Source organism: Bos mutus, chromosome 21 (assembly GCF_027580195.1).
Source record: "Bos mutus isolate GX-2022 chromosome 21, NWIPB_WYAK_1.1, whole genome shotgun sequence".
Taxonomy (NCBI): domain Eukaryota; kingdom Metazoa; phylum Chordata; class Mammalia; order Artiodactyla; family Bovidae; genus Bos; species Bos mutus.
In genome coordinates, this window is record NC_091637.1 from 67,237,445 (window position 1) to 67,263,595 (window position 26,151).

General features: G+C 61.1%; 2 protein-coding genes across 5 annotated transcripts in view; one reads left to right on the forward strand and one right to left on the reverse strand.

Annotated features, from left to right (window-relative positions):
* The first annotated feature begins 582 nt into the window (after positions 1–582).
* On the forward strand, positions 583–11,037 carry ZFYVE21 (zinc finger FYVE-type containing 21). Of its 2 annotated transcripts, XM_070358074.1 has the most exons (8): positions 586–809; positions 7,896–7,946; positions 8,069–8,237; positions 8,592–8,667; positions 8,749–8,852; positions 9,183–9,230; positions 10,242–10,384; positions 10,477–11,037. In XM_070358074.1, the coding sequence occupies exons 1-8, from the start codon at positions 672–674 to the stop codon at positions 10,510–10,512; spliced, it is 765 nt and encodes a 254-aa protein (XP_070214175.1). In that variant the 5' UTR covers positions 586–671; the 3' UTR covers positions 10,513–11,037. The 2 variants fall into 2 exon arrangements, with proteins under 2 accessions (XP_070214176.1, XP_070214175.1); XM_070358075.1 differs by lacking the exon at positions 9,183–9,230 and having other exon boundaries at positions 583–809.
* Positions 11,038–11,272: 235 nt separating this feature from the next.
* The window catches only part of PPP1R13B (protein phosphatase 1 regulatory subunit 13B), a 75,377-nt gene continuing 60,498 nt past the window's right edge, over positions 11,273–26,151 (reverse strand). For 2 of the 3 annotated variants that reach the window (XM_070358051.1, XM_070358053.1), the window contains exons 8-18: positions 24,914–25,054; positions 21,502–21,682; positions 19,854–19,958; positions 17,984–18,153; positions 17,128–17,629; positions 15,380–16,131; positions 14,716–14,853; positions 14,507–14,640; positions 13,756–13,922; positions 12,670–12,869; positions 11,273–12,197 (exon numbers count right to left, since the gene is read on the reverse strand). In XM_070358051.1, coding sequence (XP_070214152.1) covers positions 12,156–12,197; positions 12,670–12,869; positions 13,756–13,922; positions 14,507–14,640; positions 14,716–14,853; positions 15,380–16,131; positions 17,128–17,629; positions 17,984–18,153; positions 19,854–19,958; positions 21,502–21,682; positions 24,914–25,054 — 2,532 coding nt within the window. In that variant the 3' untranslated portion in view covers positions 11,273–12,155. The remainder of the gene's footprint in view (positions 12,198–12,669; positions 12,870–13,755; positions 13,923–14,506; positions 14,641–14,715; positions 14,854–15,379; positions 16,132–17,127; positions 17,630–17,983; positions 18,154–19,853; positions 19,959–21,501; positions 21,683–24,913; positions 25,055–26,151) is intronic. The other variant, XM_070358052.1, reaches the window with a different exon arrangement.

The window sequence follows — 26,151 nt, forward strand, 5'->3', positions numbered from 1 at the left end:
CGGCCCTCTCCCACCCCCGGGACTCGCGGGGGCCCTGGCTCCGCGGTCCCGCCTGCCCGTCCGCGGCTGCGCACCGCCGATCGGGGCTCTGGGGAGGCGCCGGCCGGCCCCCACCGCGAATCCCAGCAGCAGGGCCGCGCGGGCGCCCAGCCGGGCCCTGCCCGCGCCCCAGCGGTCTCTACGCCCAAAGCCACCCGGGACTCCGGCCGCTCGGGACCGCAGTGGCCACCGGCGTCCTCACCTCGCCCGCGCTCCTCACGCTCCTTCGCGCCGCCCCACCCCTGCCTCCTCCTCCAATGAGCGCAGGGCGTCCCGCGCCGGATGCGCCAATCAGAAGAGAAGCGGAGCCCACGTCGCCGACTGACTGGCCAATCCGAAGTCTCAGTCGCCCCGACGGGGTGGGGCGTGCTTGGGAGGGTCCTCGCTGACCATTGGTGGCCGGCCGCAGGGGGGCGGGGGAGGCGACCTTGCGTCGATTGGAGCACGCGGCGGCGGGGCGGATCCCTGGCGCCGATTGGTCCGCGCTCTGGGCCTGGCGTGGCGACTGGACGCGAACGCTGTCAGCCATGCTGGCGGAGCGGGGCGGGGCTCCCGTGGGGCTCGGGCCGGGCAGCTGGCGGCGGGCAGCGGGCGGCGGGCAGCGGGCGGCGGGCGAGCGCTCAGGCGGCGTCATGTCCTCCGAGGTGGCCGCGCGCCGCGACGCCAAGAAGCTGGTGCGCTCCCCCAGCGGCCTGCGCATGGTGCCTGAGCACCGCGCCTACGGCAGCCCCTTCGGCCTGGAGGAGCCGCCGTGGGTCCCGGACAAGGAGGTAGGTCGCGGCCGCCCGCCAGTCCCGGGACCCCGGCCGCTACGCCGGCCCACCTGGCGTCCGCGCCGGCTCCCCGGGCCCGCCCGACCTCCCCGGGCGGGGCGCCCCGCCCTCGGCTCCCCGCGCCCCCGGCCCCGGCGGAGCTCCCTGGCGGATCCCCGGCTCCACCCCCGCCCGGGCGCTCCGCCTGGCCCTTTTCGCGGGTGCGCGGCCCCCCCACCCCGACATCCCTCCGTGATTCCGCCCGGGCCCTGCCCCCTGCGCCGTCGTCTGTGGACCGGCCGCCTCCCGCGGTCGAGCTGCTGGGCTGGAACTTTTCTGACAGTTGGCTCCCCCTCCCCGCGCGGGGACGTGGGGAGGGCAGCGTTCCTCTGCGATCGGCCCTCGGGCAGGGCCCTCGCCGTGGCCTGCGGTGCTGGGGGGTGCTGGGTGTGAGCGAGCGTCTCCAGGCGGGGCGTCTGCAGGGCGTCCTGCCTGGGGAGTCGCACCTGCTCCCGGCGGGGCGGGGCGGCACCTCTGTGCCCTTGTGTGCTGCGCTCAGGAGTTTGGACCGGATCCCGTAAGCCAGTGGCTCTCAGCTGTGCGAAGGCTGGCGGAGAAGCCTGGTGCGTTCGTGTCAATCTCGAGCGTCTAAGAGACGGGAAAAGACCACGCTTTGGAAACAAACTTTAAGTTACAGCCCCTCGTGTTCTAGCTGACCGCTTTTCCTCCCTGCCCCGGGAATCGCGGTGGCAAGTTTTCCGCAGGGAAGGGTGGGGAGGTACGGGAGGAATGCGATCGGGTGTTTTCCAGGCACCGGAGAGCTCACAAGCTAGGGAGGGGCGGTTGGCCCGCTGGGAGGGGAGGGTTCATTCCCTCCGCCCCCTGGTCAGCGAGCCCAGCCCGCGGTGCTCCAAGAGGGCAGGGCGCTGGGCCGGGGCCGCGGGGGTCACTGGGCTGGGCTGGCCCCGTCGGCCCCTCCTCTCGGGCCTCTTGTCGCCCCAGTTGTGCTCTTCCGTTTCTGCGTTTCTCCTCCGGGTGCTTGCGGTCTCTGAACTCGCGGAATGTACTTTTCCTCACACGGTGCCCTTGGTTAGTGCCGTTGAAAGGTGGTTAAAGAAAGAAAAAGGGAACATCACAGCTCTCATTCTCTAAGCCAGCACGTGTCCGGGAGCTCGTTTAACTGAATCGGTGAGGGAACCTGGCAGGTGTCATTACGGCTCAGAGGGAAGTCACAGCAGCACCGCCTGGCCTGGGAGGCGGCAGGTGAAGGGGCTGAGGTCCAGCCGATCGAATCGTCTCCATCGTGGGGGGCGGAGCCAGGACGGGCCAGTCGCGGGGCCCACAGCACCTCCACCCCCTCAGGCAGGCCAGCGTGTCAGCCTTTTCTGGTGGTGTCCCCAGGGCCATTTTAGACATTTCTCCCCCCGACTGATCCCCGTGAAATGCTCACAGCAAGGACCGTGTGTGAGTGGAAGCCGCCTGGATGCCCTGCACTTTGGCTCTTCAGTTCGCTCTGGGGCCCCTCTGTCCGTCTTCGGGGCCCTTTGTTCTTTCCTGAAACGACCCCCTTGCTGCCTCGGGTGTCCTCTCTGAGCAGTGGGGCGTGGGGGCCCGGACTGGGGTCTGCGGGCTCCCGGGAAAGGTGGAGGAGTCAGGCAGAGGTGCTGTCCCCCTCGGCGCTCCCTCCCCAGTGGAAGTTTCTCGTGCTTTCCAGTAACACACCCCAATTTGCCGTCTCAGCAGCCAAAGAAGGCGGAGGGAGCTCTGAGGAGGGGAGGAGGCTTCCCAGTGGCCGTGACCCGAGTTTGAGGAAGTGAGTGTGGACATGTACCGGGCAGGGGCGCGTTTGCAGTGACCGAGGGGAGTGTACTGGAGGAGAGCTGGCTGGGGTGGGGCAGCTCGGGCTGGGAGAGTCGGATGGAGGCTGGCTTCTATCTGACCTGGGGTGGCTTGGGGGAGGTGGGGGTTCCCCTGCTGCCCTCCCGGTTCAGCAGTGCCCAGCTCACCCTGTGCTTCGGGGCCACGATCCCAGTGTGTGTGTGGTTTGGAACAGGCAGGGAGAGGGTGTAGGGAGAGCATGGGGGGGACATGCTGTCCCCGCTTCACCCGCCTCCACTCGGCTGCGTGGGGACGAGTGTCCGGTCATGTATGGAACCGTCCGGCACCCATCGTTCCTTGGGGTCTGTCGACTGTTGACTTGGTGCTCGGCCCTGTGCCACCTTGGTACCTCGGGCCCATGGGGACATCCCTTACAGATGCTGGAGAACTTGGGGGTGTGCGTTATCTGTGACTCTTGGCTTCTCAGAGGGGTTCCTGCCCCCAGAAATAACGGACTCGCTTTTCTGTGTGCCTCCAAGAGCTTGTGAGGTTGGGGGGGCAGTGGGGGGACATGGGGGAGTGGCAGGAGGCCTGGGCCTAGCTCGAGCCTCGTGTGACTGTACCCACGTGTCCCGCAGCAAGGAGAGTGGGTATGCAGCCGTCGGAGACTGCTGTGACCTGTGCGCACGCGCCCTTTCCTGCCGTCTTGGGTGTAACAACGGCGACGGTGGCTCTGTGCTATTGTTTTGATGTCAGTTCAGTTCAGTAGCTCAGTCATGTCCAACTCTTTGTGACTCTGTGGACTGCAGCATGCCAGGCCTCCCTGTCCATCACCAACTCCCGGAGTTTGCTCAAACTCATGTCCATTGAATCAGTGATGCCATCCAACCATCTCATCCTCTGTCGTCCCCTTCTCTTCTTGCCTTCAATCCCTCCCAGCATCAGGGTCTTTTCAAATGAGTCAGCTCTTCGCATCAGGTGGCCACAGAATTGGAGTTTCAGCTTCAGCATCAGTCCTTCCAATGAATATTCAGGACTGATTTCCTTTAGGATGGACTGGTTGGATCTCCTTGCAGTCCAAGAAACTCTCAAGAGTCTTCTCCAACACCACAGTTCAAAAGCATCAATTCTTTGGTGCTCAGCTTTCTTCACAGTCCAACTCTCACATCCGTACATGACCACTGGAAAAACCATAGCCTTGACTAGACGGACCTTTATTGCCAAAGTAATGTCTCTGTTTTTTAATATGCTGTCTAGATTTGTCATAGCTTTTCTGCCAAGGAGCAAGCATCTTTTAATTTCATGGCTGCAGTCACCATCTGCAGTGATTTTGGAGCCCAGAAAATAAAGTCTGACACTGTTTCCTCATCTATTTGCCATGAAATGATGGGATCAGATGCCATGATCTTCGTTTTCTGAAGGTTGAGCTTTAAGCCAACTTTTTCACTCTCCTCTTTCACTTTCATCAAGAGGCTCTTTAGTTCCTCTTCGCTTTCTGCCATTAGGGTGGTGTCATCTGCATATCTGAGGCTATTGATAATTTCTCCTGGCAATCTGGATTCCAGCTTGTGCTTCATCCAACCTGGCATTTCGCATGATGTACTCTGCATGTAAGTTAAATAAGCAGGATGACAGTATACAGCCTTGATGTACTCCTTTCCCGATTTGGAACCAGTCCATTGTTCCGTGTCCGGTTCTAACTGTTGCTTCCTGACCTGCATATAGGTTTCTCAGGAGGCAGGTCAGATGGTCTGGTATTCCCATCTCTTTCAGAATTTTCCACAGTTCGTTGTGATCCACACAGTCAAAGGCTTTGGCATAGTCAATAAAGCAGAAATAGGTGTTTTTCTGGAACTCTCTTGCTTTTTCTATGATCCAGTGGATGTTGGCAATTTGATCCCTGGTTCCTCTGCCTTTTCTAAATCCATCGGGAACATCTGGAAGTTCACGTTCACGTACTGTTGAAGCCTGGCTTGGAGGATTTTGAGCGTTGCTTTGCTAGCGTGTGAGACGAGTGCAGCTGTGCGGTGGTCTGAGCAGATAGTAGTAGTCTTGACATCAGATGCTCTGCAGGGGCAAATGGGGGCCACGGGGTGTCAAACAAGAAGCAAAGTTGGACTTGGGTGGGGAGAGATTATGTTTCAGAGGGTCATTGTGGGGTGGTTCCGACCAGGGGATCCACAGGCTGTCCAGGGGCAGACAGCAGGGGCTTCTCCATGGGGGGCGCAGCCCAGGCTTTGGGGAGCAGGGTGGGAGGGGCAGGCAGGGGGCAGCTGGTGTGATCTGAGAGCAGTTCGGGCGCATCACCCCTGGACTGTCTCAGGCTAAGAGGTGGGTCAGAGTTCAAGGGCCTGAAGGAAGGAGAGATTAATGAACGTTGCATCAAGTGAGGCTCATGCGCACGTCGTTTCGGTCAGTGAGGGGACCAGCAGGTGTGTGGGTCCCGCCTGCAGCCCCTGTCTGGCTTGTGGAGGGTGGCTGGGGTGTCTGTGCATCTCCTCCAGGGCACGTGAGGAGGGCGCTCTTTGCAGGACGCTTTCCGAGAACACTGCCCGAGGGGTCCCTGTCTCTGGCCTCTGGGATCCCAGGTGGATCCCTCGTGGTGGGGGGGCCAGGCCCCACAGGCCTGCCCGCTCGCTCAGGAGCTGCCCACGGCTCCCGTGGCCGGTGGGGCGCTCCTTCGGGAGGCGTCCGCGCCCAGGTTCTGCAGGAGAGGCGAGGCCCGTCCTGGGAGGTGGCAGTCCTGGGAGGCGCCCGTCCCTCCTCTCCTCAGCACCCCCCCTTAAACCGTATTGTCAGACTCACCTCGTCCCTGGGGCTGCTGTGGGTCTGCTCCTCAGATTTCCCTGTGAGCTTGTCTTTTTAATATTTCAGTGCTTCCTTCAGTTAATTGAGTTAAATCTTTGACATGGATTTATTTTATATTTATAGGAGTTTTTTTACTCTTTAAAAATGGTTGCTTTTCAACAAAGATGTGTTAATACGTGTAACTTTGAAACTTACCTTTATGATTTACTTCTCGAGGAGTCTGAGAAGCTCTTACGTGGGAGCCTGGCGTCTGGGAGGACAGCGTGGGCGGCGGTCCCCTGTCGCTCCAGCCTCAGAGGGAGGGCGGGCGGCTGTCCTAAAGCTCCATCCTTTCTAGTCGCTTCTCTTGAAACATTCCTTTAATCTCTCCAGTCTGTCTTCTGTGGTACTTTGAAGGAGCCACCTGAGCACTCCCAGGGCTCCCAGGGCAGCTGGTCGGCAGAGACCGCTGTCTCCGAGCAGTCCTCCAGGGCCTCTGCGCTGGGCTGCCAAGGGGTGCCCCACAGTTTCCGAAGGCCTCCTTTGTTCCGGCCCGGCTTCCTGTGGACCTTTCTGGTTTCTTCCTTTATCATCCCTTGTCGCCTCACTTAACCCCTGGCATCGTCAGAAGTCTCCTGCATCTGCAGGGTGGGCGCCAGTCAGCTGCTGGCTCCCTAGAGCAGCGAGGGGTCGGGTCAGGGCTGCCTGGCTCTGACCCCTGACCGCCTCCCCCCGCTCCCCCCACCCCGTCCTCTCGTGGACATCTGTGGAGACCCCTCGCCTTACCACCAGCTCCCTCCCCTGTCTGTGGGGTGAGAGCCCTGGGGGGCAGCGCAGGGGCCCTGAAGGTGGCTGGCGGCTCGTTATTGACCTGGGGAAGGGGCAGCCCGGGAGGATCTGGCAGGGGCCACACACCCGTGCAGTGTGTCTGTGTGTGCACACCTGTATGTCTCCTCTGAGATCAGCCCCCGCCCGCCCCAGGGGTGCCATGGGGACAGGCCTGGTGTGTGTGGCCTCAGGGGCAGGCGTCTCCAGGGCCTTTGGCCTCGCGGGGGGCGGGGGGCAGGCTGCTGGTCCCTGGTTTCTGGACTGTCTCCCGGATGGCGGTCTCCTACCCCGGGGCCTCTCCTCTGGGTCCAGTCAGCTGCTCAGGGCACAGTGCCGGGCCCGGGCCTGGGCTGGCGTCTCCTTTCGGTGTAGCTGGTCTCAGACCAGGTATGAACTCTTGACTCTAACGTCTTCATCCGCTACTCTTATTTCTTTATTTAATTTTATTTTCATATCAAATCATTCTCTTCATAATTTTAAAAGCTTCTTTTCTCTTATATAATCCCTAGGAAAATTACCTTGTTTAAAAATCTGTTTTCTGAATAATCTCATTGGTTTATTTAGATTAATACAAAAAGTCTAGCTCACTAATATTTTTCAGGGATTGTATTTTACCTTCTGCTGTGGTCTTAGTTTAGAACTTGGTCTCTCAGTTGCTCAGATGTGAGCCTCCCGGCAAGGGGGGAGCTGGGTCAGCCTCCACGACTGCACCCTCATCCCGCAGACTCTGCGGCAGATGTGTGAGGTCACAGAAGAGTGTGGCACACAGAGGCCCTGCCCCAGGTGGAGACCTGATTGCCAAACACGGAAAGTTCCAGAAGTGACAGGGAGAGGCAGTGGTGGGGCTGGTGGGGGCAGCAGCCCTGGGATCCGCCAGCTCCTGCCCGAGGCGGGCAGACCCTGCGGGTGATTCTGGAGGGCCAGGCCCTGTGTCCCAGGGCGGGAAAGCCGCTGAAAAACAGAGAGAAAACAAAACATCAGTCATGGATCACTTAAAGCTTAGATGGCTGTTCAGTGCAGTGCCGTGGCGGTCTGCGGCAGGGGGCATCTGCAGACTGGCCTTGCCCACCACCCTCCCCTGGAGAAGGGCACTGGCCTCGGCTTTAGGCTGAGTTGGGCCTGCGGGGAGGGGGAGGGTGTCAAGGTCAAGGCCTGTCTTGGGAGCCAGAGCAGAGCCTGCCTGGGTTCTGGCTGCCCCGAGTGAAGCCGGCAGAGGACGCTCAGGGCAGGGCGGAGGGGTTGGCCCTGCTGGCCAGGACTGACTGGGGGCGGGCGGGTTAGGCGACAGTCACATGGTCAGGACGCCTGGCCCCCTGACCGGTGGCGGCATTTCACATCCCCCATCTTTGCAGTGAGCAGCTTTCCCACCACGGAGGCCGGGCCTCGCCACGTGGGGACAGCCCGTCCCCACGGTCAGCTGACAGGTCTGGGCGCTCCTGTGGTTGTGGCTGGGTGGCGACGTGGCCGTCTCCAGGCTGGGCCCTGGCCGGTGCTGGGAGCACTGTCCCAGGCTCCCCCCCGGAGCCCCGGGCGGCCGGGCCTGGCCCCACCTCTGCCGGCTGACCGCTGCCCCAGCTGCGGTGTCTCCTGGCCGAGCCTGGGTGCTGGCGGCCGGGGGGGCTCCTGGAGGAGCAGGCCGCGCGGCCTGACCCCTGTCCCCTTGTCTCCTAGTGCCCGAGGTGCATGCAGTGTGACACCAAGTTTGACTTTCTCACCAGGAAGGTGAGCTGGGCGGGGCAGGAGGGCGGCCCAGGTGCGGTGTGGGGGCGGGGCCCTCGAGGCATCGCGGTGGCCGCTGGTGCCTGCGGTCTGCGGGGTGTTCACGCCCGTGCCCGCGTCCCCAGCACCACTGCCGCCGGTGCGGGAAGTGCTTCTGCGACAAGTGCTGCGGCCAGAAGGTGGCGCTGCGGCGCATGTGCTTCGTGGACCCCGTGCGGCAGTGCGCCGGGTGCGCGCCGGTGTCGCGGCGCGAGGCCGACTTCTACGACCGGCAGCTCAAGCTGCTGCTGAGCGGTGAGCGCCGGGCGAGCGGGGTCGGTGGGTGGGACTCCGCCGGGTGTGGTCCCAGCCGCCCCGGGGCTCCGGGCGGGCGGAGCCCCCAGGACCTGGCAGCCCTCTCCCCAACCCCCGGCCCGCAGGCCGTCCTGGCCGGGCTGCTCTGGGGGTCCCCTGGGGGCAGGTCAGCGCCCTGCGATCCGGCCCGGGGGAGCCCCAGGCGACGCTTCTGGCCTCCGGCATTGCACCCCGACCCCGTCACGCCCTTCCCGCCGCCGCCTCGCCCCCTTCTGTCTTCTCTGCGTGTCCCTGGCCTGGAGGGGGCGGCGCGGGGGGGGGCTACCGCGTGCTCACGTCTGCTCCCCTCCGCAGGAGCCACCTTCCTCGTGACTTTCGAGAACTCCGAGAAGCCGGACACGATGGTCTGCCGTCTTTCCAGCAACCAGAGGTGAGGGCGGGTGCTTCTCCCCTGGCACTGGGCGCCCGGAGCCTCGGAGGGCCGTGGCACGGACGCCTCTGTCTGCCGCAGGTTCCTGCTTCTGGACGGGGACGGGGACGGGGACGGTCACCGCGAGGTGGAGGTGGCGCGCATCGCCGCCGTGCAGATGCTCACGGAGGGTCTCCCTCCCGGAGGTAGGCGCCGCGGGCCGGGGGGCTCCGGGGCTCCACTCGCGGGCGTGTGAGGCGGAGAGGAGGTTCCCTGGACGTGCACTCCGCGCTCTTCCTTCCCATCTCTCGGGCTGGCATCACCCGGTTCCCCAGAGCCTGCGGCGGGGCCCCCATCGCCGCCGCCCCCCAGGGTCTGCGGAGACGGCCCTCCTCGGGGAGCTCGACCCTCTCCCCTGAAGTCCCTCCTGGGCCTCGGGTCCGAGCGCGGAGGCTGACCCGAGCCCTCTCTCTGATTTCTGACCGGCCTTGCTGTCCTCTCCTGCCTGCCTGCCTGCCTGCCTGCCTGCCGTAAAGACACTCTCTCTCACACCAGCCTCCCCGCCAGCCGGCCCGCCGCCGAAGGTCAGCGTGTCTGCGGGGCGGGGAGGGGGGCTCCCTGTGAGACCTGAGGCGGCCAAACCGTGAAGCCGTCTGTCCCCTGGGCTCGGCTGTTCTCTCCTGAGGGGGAGCCCTGCTCCGGCTTGCGAGCTCCGTGCGGCCGCTTCGGGGGGCGGGTTTCCCCGGGGGGCGGGGCCGGGGGCGGGGCCGGGGCTGCTGGCGCCGCGCCCCCTTGTGGCGGCTCCGGGAGCGCAGGGACCCCTCCTCTGCCCGGTTTCCTGGAACCATCAGTGCTCAGAACCGTGTTCCGGAGCGGAGGTGCGGGGGGCGGTGGAGGGCAGGGAGGGTCCCCGCGCCTGCGCTGTCCACAGCAGGGTTGCCCACTTTCTGTCGAGGGTCGGGATGAACGTCGGTTCAGCCCTGCCGGCCACAGGCTCTCAAAATGCAACAACAGTCACAGGAATCAGGAAAGACCCCTTCCAGGAGCAGGTGGTGGGCAGAACGCAGTGGGCTGCCCCAGAGCGGGGGTGTGGGTGGCGGGGTGGCGCCCCTTCAGAGAGCCCAGGCCGGGGTAAGCCGGCTGACACAGCTGGGACCGCGGCTTGTGAAAAAAGCCTTGCAGGCTTGGCACTTCGGGCTGGGTTCTGAGCTGCAGGGACTGGCGCTAGGCGGTTGTCGCGCAGTCACCCCCCAAAGACAGCCTTCCAGGAGCTCGTGTCCTGCGGTGGCGTGGCTCCTCCGCTTTGACTCTGGTGCTTGGCGGTGGGGTGGGTGTGAGGCCAGCACGACAGGCGGGTGTAGTCTCGTGCAGGGTCTCATCCATGGGGCGCAAATGTTTGACCCGGGCCCCTGTCCACCCTGTGAGCTCAGGGTCGGCCACCAGGCAGCCACCGCCCTGACACAGGCCCCACCGAGAGGCCAGCTGTGAGGCCAGCACCAGAGTCAGGGAGAGGGCGCCCGGGCCACTGCTTTGGGGCAGCTGGCACCCTGGTGCTCAAGGCCACTTGGGGCATCCTTACCTTGTTCCCACTCCAGGAGGCAACGCGAGGGCCATAGGCATGACCCTGCAGTACACGACCCCGGGGGCGGAGGGGCTGACGCAGCTGACGCTGACAGCCGGCGAGGACGCCGACGGCAGCAGGAGGCAGGCGACGGCATGGCTGGCGGCCATGCATAAGGTACCTGCTGCTCCGCGCTCTCCCGCCCCGCCCCGCCGAGGTGCCTCCGCCCGCCTCAGCCAGGCACACGCCTCTTTCTGGTCACCTTGCAGGCGGCCAAGCTCCTCTACGAGTCTCGGGACCAGTAACGCCACACGGGCTGGACGGTCCGCTTGGGGCAGCAGCACCTGCTCGTGGGCGCACAGGCACGACTAACCCTACAAGTGCTGGAGACGCAGCCAAGCCCTCGGAGCCTGCCTAGTGCGATATGCACACGATCCGTTAATGCTCCAGACCATTCGCGCTTTAGAACTTGTCTGACACTTGATACCTAACTGCGGGGGGGGGGGAGGCTGAGCTACACTACTGCTAATACTCTCTGCCTTGTTTTTATGAGTGCCCATGTTTACTAGAAGGTTCTGGTCCCCTGATGCTCACCGGTCCTTCCACAGCCGTGACCCGGGCAGTGGTCCCCTGGCCTGATGTGTACTGGTGTGCTTCCTGCACTGCCCGCTCGGCGTGCCACTAACCCAGGGCCACAAACCAACCCGGATACTTCACTGGGGAAGGAGCATGCTTTGTATTTTGTACTTTTCACTTACTATTTCACTTTACAATAACTGTACAACAATTTGTATATAAAGCTTACGATTAAAACTTATTTTGAAAGTAAGGGTCAGGCCTTGCCTCTGTGTGTCCAGACAACCCGAGCTTCCCACTCAGCTCAGCTCCGGCTCCAGAACAAAGACTCGAAGCCGCCCGTGGGAGACAGCGTTTATTGCGTGCGTACACGGCCTCAGCACAGGCTGCCCGCGGGTGCGCCTTGCTCGTGAGCACACTGTACAATCGGTGCTCCAAGATCTACACATGTCCATACGTAAATTACACACGAGACTCATACATGGAAAATAAAGCTCAGGGCCTGGACTTTAATGAGAAAAAAAAACGTTTCCAACATGGTTTTGATAGTTTCGAGTGGTTTAGTCAAAAAATACTTTTGGTATATAAAAGCCTGTACGTACAGTTCAAATCTCGGGAAAGCGCCTCACTGTAAGTCTGGAACTGGGGCAGAGGGACCGGGGAGTCTGGCCCCATCCACCCGCCCCCTGCCCGGGCCTTCACAGCGCCGGGAGGGGCACGGGCACTGGGGCAACGGGAGGCCGCAGGAAGGCGGCGCCGTGTTGAACTTCTGACCCGGTGGTGTCACCTGGTCCTAAGGTTCCTTGTGCCTGTGGCCTGTTGGTGACCTAGACCGAGGCCTGGAATGGGAAAGGAGCCCACACCTCAGACACCCCGCTAGACAGACCTCCACACGGGCTCCTTTGGTGATGAGAGAAGAAACGCAGGCGAGGATGGCACCAGGCTTCTGACTTCCGGTGGACAGGAGGGCGGGGCTCCAGCGAGGGGCGCGCCTCACAGCTGGCAGGCTCTCTCGGGGGGCTGGGGCAATACTGGGGTGAGGGGGCCTTGGGGCCCACGTCCATAAGAGCATCGTCTTCATTGGCAACCAATCGGGGGTCAACGACAGGGCTTCTTATTGGCAACAAGGGTGGTGGTTTAGAAAGCTGGGTATTTATTTGGATTTACAGTAATTGGCAAAATTCAGTCTCCTTGGAGGTGAAGGCCTCTCTCTGAGCCGAGGGCAGACCCTCACCCGGGGGCCCTCACACCGCGGAAACGGTCTGCTGCGGGAGCCCCTGAAGCTGCGTCCAGCGTCCACTTCCGGGAGATGGCCAAGTCAGCCTGAGTGCTCCCCGCTGCCGGCGAGCCTGTGCGGTGCTGCAGGGGACGCTTAGGCCAGCGTCCGCTGTCGGGGTTTGATCCGTGGATACAACTGGGAGGCAATGGACAGGGCTTAGGACGAGGGGACAACCGCTGGGCAGGGGCCCTGTGCCGAGGCCAGGCTGACGCTCAGAGGCCACCCCCCTCTGGAGACACCCTACTAACGCCCAGAGGCCCTGTGCCTTTTTCTTTCAGGGCACTCGGGACCGGTGTCCAGTGACGGCAGGATGAGAGCAGCTGCCAGCCCACTGGGCGCGGAGCAGAGAGCAGAGGGAGGCCCAGGGCCTGAGGGGCCATCGGTGCAGAGGGCGCAGCCTGCGGGCCCCGGGAGCAGAACACGCTGTGAGCAGCCCTCATCGAGGGGCTCCAGCCTCCCCACAGGCCTCCCCCAGAGCAGATGCCCCCCGACCCGCCCCACTCCCCGCGGCTTCCAGGAAGCCTGGAGAAAGGCAGTCTTGCCCCCGGGGTCTGAGCAGTAGGAGGGCCCCACCCCCAGCAGTAGGAGGGCTCCAGCACGGCCTTACCCCTAGCAGGTTCCTGGGCACGTAGCCCTCCCGGTCCCCGAGGCGAGCCCACCACCAGTCGGTCTCGACCTCGTCCTTGCGCCGCAGAATGGTGAGCGCATCCCCTTCGCGGAAGGTCAGCTCGTCGCTGTTCTGGGCCTCATAGGCCCACAGGGCATACACCACGCCTTTGTTCATCACACCCAGCTTCTCCTGCACGCCTGGGACAGGAGAGCCGACAGTCAGGTCTGCAGGGCAGGCTGCTGAGGGCCCGCACCAGGCTCGGAGACGCCGCTGGCCTCGGGCATCCCGCTGGGGCTGCAGCGGAGCGCTTAGAGGCTGGGCCGGCTGCGGCCCCCAGAATAACGCCACCAGTCCCTTCCATGTCCCAGGAAGAGGCCCGCGGCAGAAGCTTCACGTCCAGAAGCAAAGGTGCGTTCATGCTAAGTTGCTTCAGTCGTGTCCGACTCTGCAACCCTAAGTAACTTGGCCCACCAGCCTCCTCTGTCCACGGGATTCTCCAGGCAAGAACACTGGAGTGGGTCACTGTGCTCTTCTCCAGGGAGAAAAAAAGGTGGTGTTTCTTAGGGTGAAACTTATAACTCACAAGCCCATGACTGAAGACCTGTGTGCGCTAGGGGGCAGGAAGCACGCTCCACCAGAGTGACAGGCTGCCGCCTCCCGGCACAGGCGTCCCCCGGCCCCCGCACAGCCTGTCCTGGGGGCTGGGCCTGGGGCACTGCCCTGCTGTGCGTCACTGTCCACGGAGTGGGGACTGAGACCACCCGGGACGCCACCCTCGAGGCCTCGCTCCGGGCTGCTGCGTGCCCAGGGCATCCTGGCCGCCCTGTCCCCCTCCTCTGCACAGAGAACATCTGGCAGAGAGAGGAAGACTTTGTTTTGAGCAACTCAGCATGGAATCCTGACCATGAGAATGTGACAGGTCTTCAGGGATGAGCCCAAGGGCCGTAGTGACCTCTGTTCCCCGGAGACAGACTGGGCTTCCCCAAGGGTGAACTCAGGGCTTCTCTTGGCCCAGGCAGGGGCATGGTGTGTGCCCACCGCGGCCCAGGAACGGCACCCGAGGGCATGTGCCCACGCCCTTACCGTATAGAAACTGGGAGCACTGGATATAGCCCTCCTCCATCTCCTCGCACTTGTCCGCAGCCGTCTCGATGTCGCTGATGGTGGAGGCGAAGATGGCGGCGCCGCTCTCCACCAGCTGCTTGCAGAGGTGGACGCTGTTGCAAGAGGCGGCGCAGTGCAGGGGCGTCCTGGGGGGCACAGGGCAGCCTCACATCCTGCCCGCGGCCCAGGTCCCGGGCGGCCTGCAGGGCACGCGCTCACGACCCAGCCAGCTGCTGTGTTGCTGCCTTTGCAGGGACCTGATTCTACGCCCACTTTTACAACGGACACACAGACTGTACATACACACACACCGCCCCTAACACACCACACCCACACCTCAAAAGGCTGGGTGGTGAGCGGACCGAGAAGCAACCTGTAAACTGCCTGTTCGTGGTGTGACGTGAACATGCCCTCACACCGTGGACATGGCCCTCACAGCAGCTGTGATGGTAACGGCTGTACGTTACCACAATATAAAGAAACAGATGTTCACAGGCGGCGGCACAGACTGCGGCCTGAGGCTCACAGTCAACGGCACGGGTCCCTCCACACAGGCTTTCTGGCCGCTTGAGAACAAATGGTTCCGTGGTCAGCCGTGTGACAGGCATGATCACAGCGGAGCCTTTGGCAAAACCAACGCGAGAACAGAGGTGACGGGGAGGAGGCGCGGCCCGGGTGCGGCCGTCCTGTCTCCTTTCCTCCTCTGCCCCCACCCACCCTGGGGCCTCACCAGCCGTCGCTGTCGGCAGCGTTCACGTTGACCCCAAAGTCCAGCAGGAACCGCACGATGTGGTGGTGGCCGGCACAGACGGCGTTGTGCAGGGGGGTGATGCCCTCGTCGTTGGGCTTGCTGGGGTCCTCCACCTACGACACGGGACATGGCGCGTGAGCCCCGCCAGGCGCCGCCAGGGCCGCTGCCCCACACAGGCACGCACTCACCTCGTAGATGACCCTTTGCACCAGGTCGAACTCCCCCTCCAGAGACGCGTCCAGGAGCAGCGCCAGCGGGTTGAAGCGGACCCGCAAGCCGTGCCCCGTCCGCTCTGAGTTGGGCTTCTTCAGGTTGGTCCGCTTGCTCTATGGGGAGAAAGTGTGCTTTGGATTTCAAAGCGACCCCACGCAAGCAGGCTGGGAGCGGAGCGGAGGAGGCAGGAGGGGTCCTAGAGCCCGAGGCGGAGCTCCACCCGCAGAGCCTCTGCCTGCAGCCCCAGCGAGCAAGAAGGGGGCACTGCAGACCAGCCTGTGCCTGGCTCTCAGGGGCGGCTCTGCCTCGGGGGCCCGGCTGTCTCTGCAGGTGTCTGAGGGAGGCAGCGAGGGGAACCTCGGAGCTGAATTGCCCCTGCCCTGCCAAGGGGCTCAGGGCAAGAGGCTCCCACCTCCCTCTGCTCCTCCGGCACCGCTCTGCCCCCAGCGCTCTGTTTAGTAGGGTCTCCTCCCCTAGCGGACTGCCCTGATCCCAGCGATGCCCCCCTTCCTCAGGAACCCTTGGGCCCCCGGGGCCAGGCTGGCTCCACTGTCCGGCACCACCCGACCCAGGTGTGTCCCTGACCAGCTCTGGCTGGCTGACCAGGAAGCCGGTGCCCTGGTCTAGGGTGACACCCACCGTAGAGGCCACAGACAGCGGCAAGGCTGGGGGCGCCTGCTCCTCCCCTGGAGAGGGGGCCTCAGCCCCAGGGCTGGGGGCCTGCTCGGTGGACGGGGCCGTGGCCACGTTGTTGTTGTCATCCTCAGCCGGCTCAGCCGTCTGGTGGGTGTTTGGGGGACAGAGCAGGCCCTCAGGTTCAGGGGAAGGGAGCCGGTTGTCGTTGGCGTCAGAGGCGGGGGCGGGCTCGGAGGGGAGTGGGGCGGGGAGCGGGGTGGGGCCAGCCTCGCCCAGGTTCCCGTTGGCAGTGGTGTTCCCATTGTCCACATCAGCCAAGGAGCCCAGGAAGTCCTGCGAGGGGCTGGGCTGGTAGAAGGGGGCACCCTCCATGCCGCCAGCCAGCGTGTTGAAGCGCTGGTACAGCAGCTTCTGGATGTTGGGCCCACCAGGGCCCTCGGGCTCTGTGATGGAGCTGCGCTTCTTCAGGGGCCGCGGCGCATTGGCCAGCTTCCTGCGCAGGGCCTCCAGGTCGGCGTCGCTCTGGTAGCGCAGCGGTGAGTGCACGATGGGCGTCAGCTTGGTGGGGCTGAGCGGCCGCGGCAGGCTCTCCACGGCCCCGTCCCCGGGCGGCGCGGGGCTCTCGGGCTCCGGCTCCTTCTCGGCGCTCTCCCCAGGAGGCGGGGGCTGCGTGGCACCCGGGGCCAGCGAGCCGTGCAGGAAGGGCAGCGGGGACGGGGACGTGGAGCCAGACGGCAGAACCGGCTTCCCGTACACTGGGGAGACAAGCCCAGCGCTCAGCACCTGCCAGAGGCCGCAGGAAAGCCACGGGAACCGCGAACTCCTCCCTGGGGAGGGGAACTCTCTACTTGATTGTGTGTACGGAATCAGGGCTTTTTCAGATGCAAAAAAGAAAAAGGCTGCAAAGCAGCCTACCCACAGTAAAGAGGCACTCGCTGTTTGCTAGCCAAGGAGAGCCACATGACCCTGGGGCTGCGCCACATGGCCAAGACCACAGGCCGCCTCAGGAAGAAAGGGCCCCTAGGGCCCTGGTGCTCCTCGCCCCCAAGGCCAGAGCCTGCCGCAGGTCAGGGCTGGCATTTCCACCTGGGCCCCCCTGGGGAGCCTGGAGATTCTCAAACTAGATTCTGGAACCTGCAGCCCACACGGGAGAACTCTGAGGAGACCCCAGACAGCGCTGAGGCCCAGATCCTGCCGCCCAGGAGGAACCACCATCAGCCTCCACACGCAGGAGCTCCGTTCTCACACCTGCCTCCCCAGGAGACTGGGGTGGACTTCCCTGCACCCAAACCAGGGCTCTATGTCCCTGTGGGCTCTGCGAGAGGACCCCAAAGCAGCAAAACCCTTCCCTCATATCACCCCCAGGGGCCTGGTTCGGCGACTGCTAGGCGGCCAGGGGATCAGGTCCAGGCAGACCCCCACGACACCAGCTCCCAGCTAAGTCCTGCACAAGTCACTACAAAGCAGGAGAAAAAAGGGCAAATTCTGAGATGTCAGCCTTCTATGGCCTGGATTTCCTGAGTAATGTGGGCAGGCGGGCGCTCAGATGGGAAGTCAGGGAGCGGGGGTCTACCGGCAGAACCGCTCTGTGTATGTCATCTTTATCTCCCGCTCACACAGACGCCCACAGCCACATGTCACTAGGAATCAAGTCTAACCCTGAACAGCCTATGGCCCGGAACTCAGGGTACAGACTGGCATTTTCTGAAATAGGATTTCCCAGCCCCAGAAGGAGTACACGCCCAGCATACCTGCTTTAACCGACTTATTCACGGTGCTGTGTGCTGCTGGCTGGTAATTCTTAGGTGGGGTGGCTTGCTGGAGGTACATGGAGTATATGGAACTGGAATTCACCGTCTGGGGTCCTTTCCTGGGGGACTGTGGCCTCGACCCTTTATCAGCCAGGAAGGGCCTAATGGCCACAGTCAGCGGGAGTTCAGGTTTGCCGTCTCCAGCTGGAAAGGCAGGAAGCCCTGCCGGCGGGTATGTGGGACTCGGGGGCACAGAAATCCTCTGCTGAATCTGCTGCGAGGAGCCTGGCTGGTGCGGGCCACCCGCAGGGGGCAGCGGGGCGGGCTTCTGCCGACTGGGAAGGCCTGCGCTGGGCCTGGGCAAGCTGCCCTCCTTCCTCCTCTCCAGGGAGTTGGTCGAGCCCGGGCCCACAGGGGCAGGACTTGGGTATGTCCCATAGCTCGGGGGCAGCGGCTTGCTGACACCAGGCAGGGGGGGTGGCACTTTGCCGATCTCCATGACCTAAATCAAGACGTTAGAGAGGAACAGAGTCAGTTTCTGACAAGCTCAGCATGTTTCCACCCCCCGTCACAGGAGTACAAAGTAGGACTGTCCTCCCTCCAAGGGGCCCGTGAGCAGGTGTGGGCACGCCGCGGGGTCACACAACAGGGGGACGATCCTGACCACTGGCCTCCCACGCACGCCCAGCCCACGTGCTCAGGGCCGTGAACTCCTTCGGACTTGGGTACGACATGGACACTAACAGGATTAATTTGCCTCACGACACCTCCTACCCCTTAGATGAAGACGAAGGCTGAAGAGGGGTGTGGTCAGCTACGGGCTTGTTTGTGTTCTGGACAAAGACGGATGGCCTACCAGCTTCTCCGGGGCACTCAGGGCTGACAGGGACACGGGCTGGCTAGAGACGGCCCCCTGCTTGAGTGGCCCCTCAGCACTCGCGTCCTTCCAGTCCACGCCGGCCATCTGCGGCGGTCTCACCGAAGAGCTAGAATTCTGTTTTAAGGTCGGCCAGTTTCCATCATTGGCTTGAAAAGAACATAGAATTTAAGTAAAATTTTTCTTGAAATTAGTTGAACCAATGTAAGAATAACCCTCTGCCAGAAGCAAAAAAATCACCTCTGAGACACTACAGTCTGATGGAGCCACGTGGGCAGCTGCCGAGGGCAGCCTCTGCCAAGGGGCATTGCCAGCACCTACGCGGGCAGCTGCTGAGGGCAGCCTCTGCCGAGGGGCCGCGCCAGCACCCACGTGGCTCTCACGTGTGCAGAGACTCATCGACCAAGCACACGGATGCGCCAACCCCGGCGAGGGGCCAGAGGGCTGGAGAAACATTCTCAGCTCCCATTGAAATACAGGTCAAACCCATTACATCCACACCAATGAGCAAAACAAGCGTTGGCACTGGGTTTTCAAACACTGTTTACAAATACAGTTACACACAGCAATAAAAAAGATTTATCTTTTGATTTCGTAATAGGTTTGACTTGTACTGCTTCTGGGATTAGAAGAAAAATTTGACTTTAGTCTGTTAGAAATTTCCATCCTCTGAAAATAATTCATGATCACAGGAGAGCGGTACAGTTCCCAGTGATTGCAGTAGCAGGCCGCAATCTGCTGCGGTGATGAGAAAACCAGTGAACCCAGGTTCTTAGGAAAGCCACTGAGGAGGCACACTGTTTAACAGCGTTTTCCAAACTGAGAAAGGGTGCAGAAGCATCCCCCGGTGGGAGAGGCCGGCTCTCAGGGAGTGGCAGGGGCTGGACTGGAGGGGAAAAGGGACGCCCGGAGCACTGTCCAGACCCTCCTGCCACCTGCCAGCACAGCGGGGGTGGCTGAGGGGCGGCTGGGCAACCGCCGTCCCGGACAGCTGCTCTGCTGCAGCTCGTACCGCGCCTGGTGAGGGGGAGGCATGGGCTCGCACGGCCTGGAGAGGGCCTGAGGGCGCCGGGCAGCGGCACCTCCGAGGCAGAGTCTGCCTGTGGCTGCAGCCCACTGCCTCCCTGCTCAGCCCAGCCCAGCTACCAGCCCTGGCGAGCTCTCCCAGGCCTCAGGCCAAGCCACCCCTTTGCTCGCTGCAGGTCAGGCCACTCCCCGTCCCCAGGTGTGCACGCTCTTGTGCCCCTGGGCGCTCTCAGGCTGGGCCATGTGGGCCACAGACATGCAGTCTAACAGGATGCGCTGAGGGCAAACCCCGGGCTATGGGGCGACAAGCAGAGCTGACTCGGGAGGGGCGGCTGGCCCCGCTAAGGTCACGGGAAACGCGGCTGCCAGCCGCTCCCGAGGCGCCAGGCCCACAGGAGAGTCCGTGGACATCAGGCACAGAGGCACTGGCGAGGGACTAGAACTTCTCTTTCTTCAGCATGAGGCAGGAGGTGCAGAAGAAAGACCCATTTATTCTTGTTAGCAACGGTCAACCATCTCCAAGTGTGATGGGAGATTCCTGCATGAAGCGAAAACTAAAAGCCTCATGATGAACTCAGAAAATCACCTTCATTCTGTAAAAGCAAAACCAGAACAGCCCTTTGGCCGACACCTGCCAGGCCGCTCCTAAGGGGGTCTGGGTTCCGGCCCAGCCTGGACGCCACTCCTGCCCGGGAGGTGGGGACCAGCCCCGTGCGGCGGCCTCTGGTCGGGTCTGAGCGGGGAGCAGCCTTTGTCAGTTTGGAAGAACTGCGGATTTGGCAGCGTTACCAGAGCTCCCCAGAGGGCCTGCCGGCCAACATACGCTTTGCAAACGGGCTCGCGGGGCACTGCGATGGGCCGCGGCCAGGCCCGGCGTCGAGGTGTGACACTGTCCACAAGCGGGTCGCTCTGGGTTGACCACGGCCATCTGTGCGACACGGAACCAGAAGGACAGCCGAAGGCACATTAGAGTCTTCCAGGAGCCTTCTCACTGAGGCTCTCCACCCGGGCTGTGGGCTGGCACGGGGCCCCCGTGCCCACTCACCCTGCAGCACAGAGGGGGGCAGGGCTGCGGCCGAACCCTGGGGACACGGCCTCCCGGCCCCGTGGGGGGCTCCTCCTGGTGGCTCCGGCCAGGCAGACCAGCACACACCCATGAAGAGGAGGGAACTGCGAGCCACCGGCAGCTCAGGCGGGCTGGCAACGTTTAAGCTGAGCAGGACCTGGCTGTGCTAATTACCTGCCATCGGACCCGATGATCATCTACTCCCACCATCAGGTGGGTCAAATGATAAAAACAGCTTATCGATGAAAGTAGCACGTCAAGTTTCATGCAGATTACGTGTGCCATGTGGCTTCTGAGACACGGCCACAAAGGGACCTGTGCCAGAGCATGTGGCCCAGGAGGGCTGGGGACGCCTCATCCTGCCGGGGTCAGGGCAAGCCCCAGGTCCTCGAGTGGCGTGGCCACTCAGACCAGGTGCCAGGCAAGCGACCAGCAGTGCAGACAAACCGACCGCCACCCGTGAAGCCCAGCCGGCGGTCCTGCCATCGCGAGTGGCGAGCGGCAGCTGCACCTGCGCTGAGACCCCCGTGACGGGCTGCCCCTGCCATGGCGTCTTACTGCCCGGCATCGGCACCGTATGCGTCAGGGTCACACGTGGCCTCTTGATGTGCTGTCTTCCTCTGAGAAAGGAGTGTGGACTCCCCATGGAGACCAGGGCTGTGCTCGGCTGGGAAGCCGGGGTGCTGCAGGGACCCCATGTCCTCAGGGAGGTTATGCACCACATGGAGCCAGAGACCTGAGTCCGGTCACACCGCCAACTCAGGGTGGTGAGGGCCAAAGGGATGGTTTGTGGACTTTTTGATGGACAGAGCCCGTGCTGGTGGAGAAGGCAGAGCAGCTACAGCAGTGATCCGCAACCTTGGCGGCACCAGGGACCGGTTTGTGGAAGACAATGTTTCCACGGACCAGGAGGCGAGGGATGACTTAGGGATGATTCACGTGCCTTATGCTGACTGTGCACTTGTTTCTAATCTCATGCCACCGCTGACCTGACAGGAAGTCCCGGCCCATGGCCCTGAGGTTGGGGACCCCTGAGCCACAGAGCTCTGCCCCTGGGGAGGCAGCTGGGTCAGGACGAGCAGCCCAGCTGCAGGGAGGCGCCCCTGCTGGCCACCAAGTGCCCTCAAGGGAAAGAAAACCTGTGGTGGGAGAGACCCAGGTCTTAACTAAGCTGTTTTCAGAAACCAGAGTAAGGATGGTGAGTCCAAAAAAGGGCCTGCTCTGGTTTCAGGACTGTCGTTACCGTGGTGGCGCGCAGCTCCCTGAAAGCTGCCCAAGACGGTGACGTGCCTTGGGGGACACTTCACCAGGGCTGGAGTGCGAGGTGGGCCCCTCTGAGACCTCTGCCCCCTGGTTCTCCTCCCTGCCTCCCTGCTCTCCCCAGAAGAGGGCCAGGGCCACTCACCGGATTTGGACCTTCCATGGGCAGCACTCGAGGCGACGGTGAGGGACTGGGGCTTCGCCGGGTCTCCGGGGGCAGGGCAGCTGCCGGTGCTGGGCACCTGGATGTACGGCCCTACCGCCGCCACCCTGCCAGGCGCGCTCAGGGGCGACTGAGGCGACGATGTGCCGTTCACACGGCTCAGCTGCAACATGGAGGAGAGAAAGAGTCAGGAGAACTGTCAGCCTAGTGTGACGGACGGCTCAGACCCGACCCACACGTCAACAGCCACACGTAGGAAGTTCCACCAGCCTGGGAGCCCAGTGCCTAGAAAGGGTGAGACCTCCGGAAAGGGCCCTGGCCAAGTCCTGTATGGGTGATGCCTTGATAACACCGACCTGGGTGTGAGCGGTAAAAACTAGGAGCTGAGCGGAGACAGAGCAGCCCCTGGGGACCCCCTCACCTGGGCAGGCAGAGAGGCCCCGTCAAAGCCTGAGCTCTGGGCCTGGCCCCTCCCACTTAGTCACTGTGCTGCCATGGGCAAGTGACTGAGCGTTTCTGAGCCTCTGCAGCCCTGTCTGAAAAGCTGGGGGAAGGGCTGTCCCAAGGACTGAAAGAGACATGCAAGACACAGCGACAGGGTCTGGACGGGCAAGACTCTGAGCAGCTCCCTGAAGGCAGCTCTGCCCATCTCAGCAAGGACACTGGTCCTGTGACACTGCCCCGCCACAAGAGCATGCAGACCAGAGATCTGACGGGGAGACATGGACCCTCAGAGTTCCCCAGACAGGCTGGAAGTGAGACATGCATGCCTTTCCCCCAACTGTTTGCAAAAGTCTGCATGCGTGAGCATGTGTCACTCTGGAGAAACGGTCCATGATTTAAAAAAAAAAAAGTAGTATTTATTTTCGTTGCTGCATGTGGGTCTTTACTTGTGGCATGCGGGATCTAGTTCCCTGACCAGGGATCAGACCCGGGCCCCCTGCACTGGGAGTGTGGAGCCCTAACCACTGGACCACCAGGGAAGTCCCAGGGTCCATGATTTGACAGCTGCTCAAAGGTGCCAAAACCCTTTGGGTTGGAGACACATCTCTGCAGGAGCACCAGCCTCTTCAGGAAGATGCCCTGACGTATCAGGTTCAATAAGCAGTAATGTCTGTATAGCCATTTGGAATGGTTAATTTTACCCATCAACGTGGCGCGGCTGTGATGGTGTTTTTAACATTTAAATCAACAGACTGTGACTAAAGCAGATTGCCCTCCATAATGTGGTTGGGACACCCCATCAGTTGAAGGCCCTAGAGGAAAAGACTGCCTCCTTGGAGGCAGAGGGAGTTTTGTTGCAGACAGCCTCAGACCTAGGCTGCAACACCAGCAACTCCCTGGGTTCTTCAGGCCGTAGGCCGGCTGCGCAGAGCTGGGGTGTGCCAGCCTCCACGCCTGCCTCAACAGCTCCTGACAGTGAGGTGACTGACTGATCGAGCTCCACACAGGCTGCACAGGGGACTGCCCCACCACCACTGAGACCGAAGCGTGATCAGGGGTGGGGCGAGGGCACGCCTCCTCCCCATGGTCTCTGGGCGAGGGCACGCCTCCTCCCCATGGTCTCTGGGAGAAGGGAACCTTTACCTGCAACCAGGGCATTACACAGAGAACCACTGACCTCTAGGCACCCTGGTTAAAAGAAAACAGTGCAGATATGTAGCCAAGAGCCTCTTCAGCTGAGACCACTGCACACGAGGCCCCCGGCACCCGTCCTCCTCTGGGCCGCCTCCCCCACCCCACCCAGGGAGCCCCTGGCGCCCAGCCCTCGCCTCCTGAGCTGCCCCGAGGATGCTGGTCCACCACCAGAGCAGCTCACAGTGAGGACGAGGGGCTCCTGGGGCACCATCCCAGCTGCCGGGCCGCCCACTCCCCTTCCACTGCTGAGGGGCGCGGCCGGTCAGCTCTGCACTGAGGCCCTGCTCCCCCGGAGCCCGCAGCACCACTGGGGGAACACAGAGCCAGCCAGACGCCACACACAGCGGTGGCCATCCTCCCATACGTTCCCTGTGATACACACACTCATGAAGTGCTGGGAGCAACAGCAAGACTCGGGGAGCTCTACTGACAACAGGGCTGGAAACGTGAACACGGGCCCTGGGATATAGAGAACCACCAGAAGTTATACAAGGAGTAAAGTGCTGATCGGAAATACACCCGTGTTACAGTTAAACAGAAAAAGACTAGCCACAGAACAGTATAAATGATGTAAATGAAAGTGAAAGTGCCTCAGTCGTGTCCAACTCTGCGATTCCATGGACTATACCGTGCATGGAATTCTCCAGGCCGGAATACTGGAGTAGGTAGCCTTTGCCTTCTCCAGGGGGTCTTCCTGACCCAGGGATCGAACCCAGGTTTCCTACATTGCAGGCGGATTCTTTACCAGCTGAGCCACAAGGGAAGCCCAAGAACACTGGAGTGGGTAGCCTATCCCTTCTCCATGGGATCTTCCCAACCCAGGAATTGAACCAGGGTATCCTGCATTGCAGGCGGATTCTTTACCAACTGAGCTATGATGTAATTCCTACAATTCCATTTTCAATTAAAAATTGAATACTTTTCTGTCTATATTAAGCAAAAGACTGGCACCATTAACAAGTATCATCGCTGGAGAATGAGGAGGACAGCAGGATGCTGTCTCAGCTGTTCTGTTTAGGGGGCTTCCCAGGTGGCACCAGCAGTAAAGAACCCGCCTGCTAATGCAAGAGACGTAAGAGACACAGGTTCCTTCCCTGGGTTGGGAAGATTCCCTGGAGGAGGGCACGGCAACCCACTTCGGTATTCTTGCCTGGAGAATCCCACGGACAGATGAGCCTGGTGGGCTATAGTCCATAGGGCTGTAAAGAGTCAGACACGACTGAAGCGACTTAGCACATACTGTTTCAACTTTCTTCCAGTGAGTATTCATTACCTTTGAAAGTCAAAATACTAAATAAATAGTTTTTAAAAGCACTAACCCCTTATACAGCACTTTGCTCAAGAATTTACAAAGCCCTGCCACATGGGTTACCTCTAAGAACCCTTACAGCAGCCCTCAGCTCACAGTAAGTGCATCAGGCACATAAAGTCAAGGACTCTATGCGCACAGCCTGAACCGTGACTCCAGGGCCCAAAGCTCCCCAGTGGAGGGAGACAGAGCCGCCTGGGGAGGGTGCATGGTGAGCAACAGCAGTCTGGGGTGCAGACAGGCTGGTTGATCCCACACTCCAGGAACAACTGTCTTTGGGAACAAGAACTTACTTCTACTGACATTTTTTATGGTTTACGGCCAGTTCGTGCTCTATCAGCTATGGCAGTGGGGGGCAGCAGGGCGGCCTTACAGCAAAGATGTACACTCTGAGGACGAACCATTTGCAGTGTTTTATCTCACAGAAATATTTTCTTTTGCACGTGCCTGAGTTTTCTTCCCGTACAGACGCTCGCGCAGCTCACTGATCCGCTTGTCCATCATGGCCACCTCCACGTTGCGTTTATTCAAGAGCTCCTTCTGCTGCTGCAGCTTTGAATTCTGTTCCTGGTTGAGCTGGTTACGAATCTGCAGAACAGAAAATACAATGTTTATGATCTGTATTCATTAAAAGGTCAAATTCTCATTGTTGGGGGGTTAAAAAAAGGAAGAAGAAAAAAGCAACATTTGGTTCTTACGTGTATTTACATACAGGCATCATCCCAGGTGCTAGATAGTTTACAGGTACAGCAGGGATGAAGCCGGAACCTAACTCTTATGAACAAAAAGAGAGCAGGTATCCGCAAATGTGTCTTCAGAGTGTACGGAGGACTAGTGGGAAACAAGCCTGTGGCCCTAGGGAGCTGGGGTGGGAGGCCATTCAGTGACCCTGTCCTGGACACGCCAAGGGACCTAGGGAGAGGCGTCTGGTTCTGCCCCACGCAGGAGACCCATGGACGGTCCGAACACCAAACTGAATGTTCTTATATCATTTTTAAAAATTGCTGCACACAAACTCTTAATTGTGGCATGTAGGATCTAGTTTTCTGACCAGGGATTGAACCCAGGCCCTCTGCACTGGGAGCTTGGAGTCTCAGCCACTGGACCACCAAGGAAGTCCCTTTTACGATATTTTAATGGGTTAATCAGAACTTTAAAAATATGAAATAGAGAACAGAAAACATCACAGTGCACTGCGCACCGGAGGCTAATGAGCACTGTCGTGTCCAACTCTTTCAGATGCACACAGGTACCAGCACATATAAGAGGAACTAAAAGGCCTCTTGATGAAAGTGAAAGTGGAGAGTGAAAAAGTTGGCTTAAAGCTCAACATTCAGAAAATGAAGATCATGGCATCTGGTCCCATCACTTCATGGGAAATAGATGGGGAAACAGTGGAAAGTGTCAGACTTTATTTTTCTGGGCTCCAAAATCACTACAGATGGTGACTGCAGCCATGAAATTAAAAGACGCTTACTCCTTGGAAGGAAAGTTATGTTCAACCTAGATAGCATATTCAAAAGCAGAGACATTACTTTGCCAACAAAGGTTCGTCTAGTCAAGGCTATGGTTTTTCCTGTGGTCATGTATGGATGTGAGAGTTGGACTGTGAAGACGGCTGAGCGCTGAAGAATTGATGCTTTTGAACTGTGTGGTGTTGGAGAAGACTCTTGAGAGTCCCTTGG